We start from the raw sequence: 11880 nt of genomic DNA on the forward strand, positions 1-11880 counted from the left end.
GGTCGAGCAAGAAAGTTGTGCTATACTAAAATTAACCTATGAAGTGAAATTAAAGTGCGAAATAGTGTAGGGCGAAGTTACCTGGCAATCCGGGGTTGTGGGCTTGAACCGTTGGCCTCCGTTGTAGACCCTGGTGTTGGTCCCGGGCTGCCCTTGTCGCAAGCTAGAGGTAAGCTTAGAACCGTTACCTTGATCGTCCAACTTAGACCTCGGATTCTCCACTTCACGGATGGGCACGGCGTACTTCGGCTACACAGCACTGATTTTAAAAGTAGTCTAAATATTAGCAGTAGTGCTTTTAACAAATTGCGAGAAACTTAGCGAGAATGGCGCGACACAGTGTTAACTGGTAGTAGGCTTATGACATACTGGCTCTGACAGCTTGTGACAGAGCAAGATTCAAATTCAAACTGTGACTTTGGTGTTGCCACAGTAATTACAACAAGAAATCTAAAAAATACAAAGCCAAAGCTGAACATTCCGCCTACCAAAATGCAATTGTATTTTAACTAAGCGAAAAAGATAAGAAAATAACAAAAAAGGTAGTGCGATAATATTAAAACTAAACGAAAAACGGACAGCACAAAGGTAGCGCTCTAAAGCGGCTACGCAGGCAGTGGGCACAGCTTGACCACAGGCCGTTTGTACAACCCTGTGGCCGTGCGCACAGTAACCACACGACATATCCCGTCAGATCCGGGGTGTGTATCGGTGATGCGACCCAGGGGCCACTTCATTGGGCTCGTCTGCTCGTTCACAACGAGCACGAGTGCGCCAACTTGGATGTTGGGCTGTCTGTCGTGCCACTTCATCCGCTGCTGGAGAGTATGCATGTACTCCTTCGACCATTTGTTCCAGAAGTCCTGGTGCATCTTCTGAAGCAGCTTCCAGCGTTGGAGAGGGCTAACCCGAACGTCTGACAGGTTTTCCTCAGGTACGACCGACAGGGGTTCCGTGGTGAGGAAATGACCCGGAGTCAAAGCCGACAGGTCGTTGGGGTCAGTGCTGAGAGGAGTGAGTGGCCTCGAGTTGAGCAAAGCCTCAACTTGGGTTAAAACCGTCGAAAATTCCTCATACGTCAGCCTTTGGTTCCCGACGACACGCGCCAAATGTGTTTTCACGGCCTTAATTCCAGCTTCAGCGAGTCCTGAGAAATGTGGGCTACCTGGCGGGTTGAATTCGAAGGCAATTGTATGGTGTGCGGCAGCATCCTTCACTAGACGTTGCAAGATGTTGTTCGCACCGACAAAATTTTTTCCTTGGTCAGACACTAACCGGCTGCACCGACCACGACGAGCGACGAAACGCCGAAGTGCGGCGAGAAAAGCATCCGAGGACAACTCGGTGACAAGCTCGGTGTGAATGGCCTTTGTTGCGGTACAGACAAAGACACAAATATAGCCCTTGTACGTCTTGTTACCGCGTCCGCGCCCGAGAGCGATGTCGAAAGGCCCGCCAAAATCGACCGCTGCGCTCGAGAAAGCCTTAAGTTGGGATATTCGATAGGACGGCAGGTCGCCCATGAACGGCGCAGGGGCACCCAGTGGCCGCACCCGAAAGCACTTCATACATTTTGATACCACTGCGTAGATTGCCCGTTTTGGACACATGATCCAGAAGTGTTGTGACAACAAGTTATGAAGCGTTTGGATGCCTGGATGCATGAACCGCCTATGATAGTCGTCGACAAGAAGGAAGGTCAGACGATTGTCGCGAGGTAGAAGCAACGGATGCTTCACGTCGAAGTCGAGAGAAGCTCGCGACAGGCGACCGCCCACCCTTAAGAGACCCGCGTCATCCGTGAATGGGGACAGTTTCCGGAACGCTTTTGGAAGAGAGTTCGAATGGTTGTTCGCAATCTTTTCGATTTCCTGAGCGAAGCTGCGCTGTTGCACGGAGCGCACAAGAAGCATCAGTGACTGCTTTACTTCGAGAGGTGTCAAAGGTCCGCGTAACAACTTCGCGGTCGCCTTTTGGTTCTTCGCGTTGTTCGCGAAGCGGCGACAATACGCTAAGACACGTTGAATCGTTCTTAACGACGAGAACTTCTCCAATAAATTGTCAATGAAGGCGTTGTCATTGGACACTACAAGGACCGTAATCTTTTGTTCTTCTTGAAGAACATCCCTATCAGGCGCTAGTGCTGACTTGGGCCAGCTTTCGGAAGGGTCCCGGAGCCAACCAGGTCCGTTCCACCAGCACGTTTGGTTGACCAAGTCTTGGGGAAGCAAGCCTCGAGATCCGCAATCGGCTGGATTGTCAGTGGTTCTAACATGATGCCAGGAGTCGGGAGGAATGACGTCTTGGATGTGACTCACACGGTTGGCCACAAACGTTTTCCACCTGGACGGACACGACTTGATCCAGGTTAACGTCACACTTGAGTCCGACCATGCGATGATTCTATCTACCAAGTGGAAAGGCTTCAAAGCCTCCACGACCGAAGCCATCAAGTCCGACAGTAGAACCGCTGCGAGCAATTCAAGTCGCGGCACGGACAATTTACGTAACGGCGCGACCTTGGACTTAGCACACACCAGCTGGACGTCGACGTCACCCTCCCCAGCTACTGTACGGCAATAGATTACGGCACAGAAACCGCGTTCTGACGCGTCGCAAAATCCGTGGAGATGTAGCACGTCGAATTTCCCGAACAAACGGCGAGGCACAGCTACAGCACTCAGCGAAGAGAGTTGAGTTTTAAATTCCTGCCATTCCAGACTGATGCTTTCCGGGACATCTCCATCCCAGGAAACGCCCGAGACCCAAAGTAACTGCATCAGATACTTGGCGAGAAATGTTACAGGCGAGAGGAAACCCAATGGATCGAAGATTCTAGCTATCTCCGACAGAATGGTGCGTTTTGTGCATCGACCGTTAGGAGTAGATGCTACACGAAAGCGAAAGGAATCAGATTGTGGTTGCCATAGCAAGCCCAATATCTTTAGAGAAATGTCAGTCATTTCTTCGAAATTTTTAAAATCTTCCGAGTACAGGTCAGAAGACGGAAGACTCTCCAGGAACTCACTACTATTAGAGGTCCACTTCCTCAGATGGAAACCCCCCGACGACAATATGTTTGTAAGTTCCAGCTGGAGTAAACGCGCCTGCTCGACAGAGTCCGCTCCGGTGACGACGTCGTCGACGTAGATGTCACGAGCGAGAACAGTTGAACCACCTGGGTATTCGGCTGCAGAATCACTGGCCAGTTGAGCCATTGTACGAAGCGCTTGGAATGGCGCAGCAGAAACCCCGTAGGTTACCGTTTTGAGACGGTAGTCGCGCACAGGACCGACAGCAGAGGGCCGCCACAAAATGCGCTGGAATTCTGCGTCCTTTTCAGAGACCAGGATCTGCCTGTACATCTGTTTCACGTCACCTGTGAAGACAACAGCATGCCAGCGGAAGCGTGTGAGCAGGTCGAAGATGTTGGTCTGAAGCTTGGGCCCAGCGAGAAGAGTAGCGTTCAAGGACACCTCGTTAGCGTCCTTAGCGCTTGCGTCGAAAACCACGCGAAGAGGAGTGGTGACGGAGTCACGCAGAATTCCATGGTGAGGTATGTAATAGAAGTGGCCTTCACTTGTGGAAGGAGGTTCCACTTCCTCCAAGTGACCGCGAGACTCATAGTCAGCCATAAATTCCACATACGCCCTTTTGAACTCGGGGTTGGAATTCAATTTGCGTTCCAACGACGTGAACCGCTTGAAAGCGATTTCGCGTGAATTGAGGAAGGTAGGTTTGTTCGCGGGATCGACAAATGGTAACGGAACTACGAACCGGCCTTCCTTATTGCGATAATAGTTTGTACGAAAGTAGTCCTCGCAGCGTTGGTCCTCCTCCGAGACGAAAGGTTTGGTCGGAGAACTAACGTTTTCTAACTCCCAAAATTTCTTGATGGAGTCATCGAGCGACAAGATCTGCGAAGGACTCGACACGAAAAAACAATGTTTATTATTGTTGCGATAAGATACGAGAGCGCTTGTTGTGAGCTGACTCCCGTCACACTCACCCATAACGACCCATCCATAGATGGTTTTCAACAGAGTAGGCTGTCCAGGCTCCCCGCGCCGTATACCGGGCAACAACGACGAAACGAAGACCTGTGCATTAAGCAACAAGTCCACCGGCGCCGGACGGGCAAACTCAGGATCAGCCAGCGATAAATTCTTGGTGTGCGACCACCCCGACGAATCGACAGGTTGTGGAGGTTGGTCGGCACACACCGGCGACAAAACGAAAGCTTCGAGTTTAGTACTCAGCGAAGAGGGTTTATTCCCCATTGGCTTGATTTCACATGAAAGTGAGCCAAATGTTTGACAGGGCGAATTGCCAATGCCAAACACGGTGTGTTGGCCAGAAGTTTCAAACCCTAGCATGTCTGCACAGGATTTTGACATAAGATTGCATGCACTAGCACCATCCAAAAGCACACGCACTGGGCGGAAGACACCAGAACTGTCCCGAATTAACACCTTGGCAGTAGCGAAGAAGACTGTATTCTCTCCCGCCATAGCAGTTAAAACCGTGCTACTACTACTACTGCTCGTGCTACCGCTAGGTGGTGTAGTTGTAGTCTCTGTGCCCGTGGGTGCTTCAACATTCTTGGTGAAGTGTAACAAATTGTGGTGTGAGCGATGACACACACTACAGCGAGAAGCCCGACAAGTCTTCACTTTATGTGCACTTGAGAAGCATAGAATGCACAGACCCTTCTCCTTTACAAAATTAAAGCGGCCATCGTTGCCAAGACCTATAAACTTGCTACATTTGTCAAGACTGTGCTGACCGGAACAACAAACACAGGTCGGTGTTGCCGGAGTCGACACGACAAGAGCCATTTTATTTTTTGTTACCGGTTTAACACTCTGAGATGGAGGCCTGACACTTACACTTGAGTTCTCCAACGCCCTGCTCCGCTTCTCGATAAAACTTTTTAATTCTTCAAACTTCGGAACCTCGGTGCTGGAAGTGAGTTGTAACTCAAATGCTTCCCGAGTCGCAACATCTAGCTTTCCCCACAGCAAATAGTACAACATAAAGTTCTTATCGGGGAGGTTAAATTTGGACAAAATATTTAAATTTTCATTAAAAGTTCTAAAAACCCTTTCCAAATCTGTTTTGTTTTTGACCAACTCACAGTTAAGCAATTTTTCATAATACATGACAGCAATTTGCCTCTTCCTGTCATAATAGTTGGACAGCGTCTCATAAGCACTACTATAATTGTCACCCGACAAAGGAAAAGATTTTATTAAATCATGTGCGGAACCCTGAACGCTTGACAATAGGTAATGCAATTTTTCAACGTCACTAATTGTGCCCCGACTATGTATGAGGGAGTCATAAAGCTCCTTGAAGGACACCCAACTTTCCAATTTTCCATCAAAAGGTTTAATCGCTATTTTAGGAAGCTTGGCTAAATTATTTTCAAGCGTTAAAGGTTTCACATCCGACTTGTCACTCATCTCACTTTTGGCCATTTGTCTCAACCTACATTTTACCGATTTCAACTTACTTTCGAATTCCCTCGTAACTTCGTACTCTTCCACACGTCTTTCAGGTTTCAGCGGACGTAAGATCCTCAACTGAGCATTGTGAAAGTCTTTTTCTAAATCTTTTATGTCCGATTCATCATAACCTTTTAAGTCGGAACTCTCGATGTTTTCCAAACGAAAAATAGCATACCCTCGCGCGACACGGAACATGTCCACGGTCGCGGGCTCCGGATCACTATCACCATGTACACTCATATTGTTTTAAATGCAAATAAACACACTAAAACGGCGAAAAAAAAAACAAAACTAATTGCAATGCAAAATAATAACAAAGTACCGAACCTATATGTATATAGTGACACTGACAGCTAACGTCAACACTTGACAGCTGTGACAATGTTGCCGACAGTATTAACCACGAGTGAACGAATGGTTTAGTAAAAGCACTACTACACTACCAACAACTTTCTTGCTTTACCCTCGACTTTTTTAGAAGTCTACCTTCAACTTTTTCAATTAAACAAATGATATGACGATATGTATGACCAAGCGAATTTGAATAAGCAACACACAACGACAAACGAAAAACCAAAGGTCACTTTTCAAATTATACGGTTCGAAGACCAAAATGTTCATTGGCGAGAGAATGGACTGTAAAGGGGGGCGATAAGGGATGAGATTTAGGGGCCGGTCGAGCAAGAAAGTTGTGCTATACTAAAATTAACCTATGAAGTGAAATTAAAGTGCGAAATAGTGTAGGGCGAAGTTACCTGGCAATCCGGGGTTGTGGGCTTGAACCGTTGGCCTCCGTTGTAGACCCTGGTGTTGGTCCCGGGCTGCCCTTGTCGCAAGCTAGAGGTAAGCTTAGAACCGTTACCTTGATCGTCCAACTTAGACCTCGGATTCTCCACTTCACGGATGGGCACGGCGTACTTCGGCTACACAGCACTGATTTTAAAAGTAGTCTAAATATTAGCAGTAGTGCTTTTAACAAATTGCGAGAAACTTAGCGAGAATGGCGCGACACAGTGTTAACTGGTAGTAGGCTTATGACATACTGGCTCTGACAGCTTGTGACAGAGCAAGATTCAAATTCAAACTGTGACTTTGGTGTTGCCACAGTAATTACAACAAGAAATCTAAAAAATACAAAGCCAAAGCTGAACAGGTACAAATAATAAATCGATAAACAATGTAGGTAATGAATATTTTATTGGATAATTTGTAACTTTGTTTTATTATAAAAGTAATATACATAGAGTAGCTTATTTACACGTCGAGAAACAATCAGAGCGATAAATTGCTCTGATTGTTTAGGTAAACCCTGGCCGAAATGACCAAAAAACAAAGTTAAAATAAAGTTACAAATGATATATAGAGTAGGGCATTGCATTAGAGCGGTAAAATAGCAATAATTTCATTAAAATAACTTACCATTGTGTCGAAACAACAATCACACTATCACAGCTATTTTACCCTGACTGACATTAACAAAAAACTTTTCAAGAATGGCGGCTTGCCTCGGAACTTTTGGCATTTTGGCGGGAATCTACATGTGCATGCATACAACTCAATACACTCTTGCTTTTAAATTAGTAGATCTGTCTATTGTCTATGGTCTGCGCGAGTGCGCGCTTCCAACCAGGTAGTCATCTCTTTTTTTCTAATACATATTCATGCGCCAAAAAGAAACAGATAATATGTTGTAAAAATGTGACAAAAAGTATCACCATTTTTGTCTATGGCTCTTTGCTGCGTTCCGAATCACGCACGATTCATTGTTTTTATTTTTTATTTTATGAAGGCCTATCGATCTCAATATACCGTGAAAGTGTAAAAAAGGTTGTGGGCATGCCCATCTTGCCCACAACGGTGGATCCGCGCCTGCCTAAGGGACCGTGCGCGTTGGAGGGTCTGCCATCTTGTGGCCTGAATCGGAACCATAAACATGTACATCACATGTACATTAACACTTCACGCCAAAGCAAGTGCTGCCATCTTGTGGGCTACTTTGGAAGCATAAACTACACATTTACGCCTCGCGCCAAAAATCTGACGTCTCCTGTGCTGCCCCCTCCAGTTTATGCACGCTCCCTATATATGGCCAGTACAACTCTCAACTCGATAGTAACGTTTGGCGGCTAAGGGTATGCGCGCACGAGCAACTTTTGTCGCCGCGACTATTTTGTCACACATCAAGTCTATGGAGGAGTCACAAATAAGGGTTACCAGGCTTTTAAAGAAAATAAGAAGGAAAGACTTTTAGGGATAACTCAAAAACGGCTTAACTGATCACGATTGTTTTAACTTTTTCGAATGTGTTTATTAATCACTATTTTTGTGTTTTTTTTTCATAATTTTTGGGTGGATTTGGATGGAACGGCAAGTTCATAATAGTGACCAGCTGACCAGAAAAAGATAGGCAACCTAATTTATTCATGTTGTACAAGTTGGAACTTATTTCGTTCGTCAGACAAGTCGGTGAAATTTGAATTTTTTTTATTAAAAATAGCCTTGACCATATTTCTTTTCTTATTTAGGCAACCCTATTTATTTATGTTCAGGGACATTTTTTTTTTCAGATAGGGGCTTACTGGTTTGATAGGGGCAAACCGATGGAACGGCCTTAAGATATGTTAAATATGGAATGGCAAATATATTCAAATTAAGTATTCCTTCCACTTAAGAGTGTACGTTATGCAGTCTATTACTTAAACGGTAGAGTAACGTCGGTGTAGATTATGCAAATGGAGTTGAGTTTAATATCTCGAAGCTGACGGCTCACTGATCTGGCGTTCAGATTCACGCTTCTTTGATTTTGAAGGTACGCCCACAGAAATTATGGACGGTATAGAAAGGACGACAATCTCTTATGGCAGAACTATTGCAAAAGTGACCAGCTTTCAGCTGTAGATAATAGTTTCTAATCTCTCCGGTGGCGCTAGTTAGGCTCTGGGACATGACTATAATGAACCATATAAGGCAACAAATAACCCGACCAAATTACGTAGGTTGTTTTTGGTAGTATTTCGATGTATGGTGGCGCCGCCTAATTACTGTTTTTTGATAGACACTTTTCATACATAGAGATTTGGCTCCTTTATATAGTCTCCATAACAGAAATGATCCGGCGCTGTCATTTAGATACAATTTTGCGTTTTAAGGTTATAAATTGCATGGAGATGACAGTTGTCACCGTACCCAATCTATGTAAAAAATGAAAAATACGATAACGACAGATGTCGTTTTCACTTTCGAGCGCGAAGTGCGCCAACAAGTAAACGAAGATACTTGCAGATAAACACGTGGAGGCTAGATTTGATCGTACCTAACTTTATTTCAAGTCGAGGATTCTTAAATTATACCGATGACCCACTCACTGTTCATCGATTATCAATATACAATACAATACAATCACTCTTTTAAAGTTATGTTTAGTTTCTTTATAATATATTTATTGTAACAAAGTTATAATTATTTAGGAAAAATTTAATATTAAATAAACTAAACTAAACTAAACTTATAAAACTTAAAATAAACTTAAATAAAAAATGCTCCCCAGGTCGCTATCATGTGGTATGGTGCCCAGCCACTGACTGGCAGCGTTACCTCTTTGGATGGCCAGACTTAGACTCTGGCCGAAGTAGCTGCCAGCCCTCTGGTCACCAGAGGCGTCTTTATAATTGATTATTAATTTTCACTGGTCAGGTTGTCAGGGTTTCCCACAAAAGCCTCCTCTAAAGCTTTCCAGTCATCTCTGTTTCGAGCGGTTCTTATCCACTTTGGTGGGAAATCGTCCTCCCATCTAATTTTCGGGTGTCCCTGACCAGCTCTCTTGCTGTATGTAGGGAACCAATTGGTTATATTTTGTGTCCATTTGTCTATTTTCGATCTTGACATGTGACCTGTCCACCTAGAGAAATAAGAAAAAGAAAATGGAGGTGGATCGATTATCAATATTTTACACCAAATTATATATAAGTAGGATAAGTCCTATATCGAATAGGTATTTTTATGGTACAGTCAGCAGCAGAAGTTGCTAAGCGGGCGAGGTGTTCAAAATTACCTTAACATGCTCTTATTCTCTTAACAATAAAGTCGCGTCAAGATCATGTTGAACACCTCGCCCGCTTAGCAACTTCTGCTGCTTACTGTACCTAATACATTTTAATAGTACAATAATACCTATCATATCGTACTATTATAAAATTTATCTCCGGAGTATTATCAGTGGTAACACAGTATTTAGTAAGTACCCTGGCTCCTGTTTTTTATTACATGCATATTGCATGCAATGAAATGATAACTTGATAGCTTTTATCGGTATCTGAAAAGGATTAAAAATTCAAAGAGTAGGTAAACAGGATCTTTCTTTTGACCGAATTAAGGATGACTCACACTAGAACGGTCCGGGTCCGTTCCAAAACGTCCGGAATACGTCCGAAAAACGTGCGATCACGTGATACGTTCATTAGAAAACTGAAGTATCCAAGGGTCTGACACTCTTTGATAGAGAAAGATAGTCTTATTGCGATTCCTATGAGAGGAAAGAGAAAATAGTGCCATGATTTGTCCTTATCACCGACCGGTTGGCATCATAGGTAGAGGAGACGATGGCGAAATACCGAAATTTATAAGAGTGAAAGAGAAAAATCCTATGCTGCCCAAATTTTATATGAGTATTCTTTCTCTTACCCCCGGTCGGTCGCTCGGTGGCGCGTCTATAACTACTTGTATACATATACTTTGTCTATGGAAGTATCGGATGCCTCGGACCCGGACCGCTGTAGTTTTTTTTTAATTGACTCCACAGTTTGGTTGACATAGCGACCAGCGACTGCTTTTTTAGGGTTCCGTAGTCAAATGGCAAAAAACGGAACCCTTATAGATTCGTCATATCTGTCTGTCTGTCTGTCCGTCCGTCCGTATGTCACAGCCACTTTTTTCGGAAACTATAAGAACTATACTGTTGAAACTTGGTAAGTAGATGTATTCTGTGAACCGCATTAAGATTTTCACTCAAAAATAGAAAAAAAAACAATAAATTTTGGGGGCTCCCCATACTTAGAACTGAAACTTAAAAAATTTTTTTTCATGAAACCCATACGTGTGGGATATCTATGGATAGGTCTTCAAAAATGATATTGAGGTTTCTAATATCATTTTTTTCTAAACTGAATAGTTTGCGTGAGAGACACTACCAAAGTGGTAAAATGTGTGTCCCGCCCCCGCCCCCTCTAACTTCTATAATAAGAGAATGATAAAACTAAAAAAAATATATGATGTACATTACCATGCAAACTTTCACCGAAAATTGGTTTGAACGAGATCTATTAAGTAGGTTTTTTTTTAATACGTCATATTTTTTTTACGGAACCCTCGGTGCGCGAGTCCGACTCGCACTTGGCCGGTTTTTTATGAGAAGATTGGTGACGTGGCCAAAAGGTTGCTACATATAGGATGAAGTTATCAAACATTATCCTATTCATCCTATATGTAGCAAGCGCTGGTGGCCTAGCGGTAAGGGCGTGCGACTTGCAATCTGGAGGTCGCGGGTTCAAACCCCGGCTTCGTACCAATGAGTTATATATTTACCAGTCGCTTTTCGGTGAAGGAAAACATCGTGAGCAAACCGGACTAATCCCAATAAGGCCTAGTTTCCCCTCTGGGTTGGAAGATCAGATGGCAGTCGCTTTCGTAAAAACTAGTGCCCACGTCACTTCTTGGGATGGGTTGCCAAGCGGACCCCAGGCTCCCATGAGCCGAGGCAAAATGCCGGGACAACGCGAGGAAAATGATGATGATTATCATCGTACTTGCCAACGTTTAAATGCTGTTTTCAACAATTCGAGTTAGGTATTTAAGTTTTGCATGTTGTAAATTGTATTAATGTTAAATTAAGTTTGAATTGTATTAATGTTAATTTTTTGAGCAACATAACATATACTGTCATCATTAATTAGAGGAAACTGTGTGGCTTGTGAATGTTTTTGCCTGTTTGTTTCCCAAACGATTTTAATAAGTCTATAAAAGTTTCGGTTTCGGCCGAAAATAGAACAAAACCGAACCTTTGGCTTCGTTTTGGTTTCGGCAAATAATCCGGTTTCGGTCGGACACTAACTTTAAGGGCGTGAAGCCTTTGGTCACCGAAACCCGATAAGATAAGTAAATCTGTAACAAATGTGCATTGATAACATTTGAATATAAAACGTAGACTGACTGATATTCTGACAATTCTGTCAATTAGAGCCATGGCGGCTACTCTTGTGGTTTTTTTGTGCTTTGTATTCGCAGGTAATGCATTATCTATTTTTATATTCAAGATTTCACTTACGACTACGACTATTTCCTTGACTCAGAGGAGACTGAAACAATTTCAACAAGG

The 11880-nt window shown here is 43.7% G+C and overlaps 2 protein-coding genes across 2 annotated transcripts in view; one reads left to right on the top strand and one right to left on the bottom strand.

The window, feature by feature from the left end:
* The window catches only part of LOC134741569 (uncharacterized), a 163221-nt gene that overhangs the window by 137233 nt on the left and 14108 nt on the right, over positions 1–11880 (top strand). The window lies entirely within an intron of this gene.
* On the bottom strand, positions 606–4511 carry LOC134741796 (uncharacterized). Its single transcript, XM_063674692.1, has one exon. It carries the CDS (start codon positions 4509–4511, stop codon positions 606–608), a length of 3906 nt encoding a protein of 1301 aa, XP_063530762.1.

This window comes from Cydia strobilella, chromosome 5 (genome assembly GCF_947568885.1).
Source record: "Cydia strobilella chromosome 5, ilCydStro3.1, whole genome shotgun sequence".
Lineage (NCBI taxonomy): Eukaryota > Metazoa > Arthropoda > Insecta > Lepidoptera > Tortricidae > Cydia > Cydia strobilella.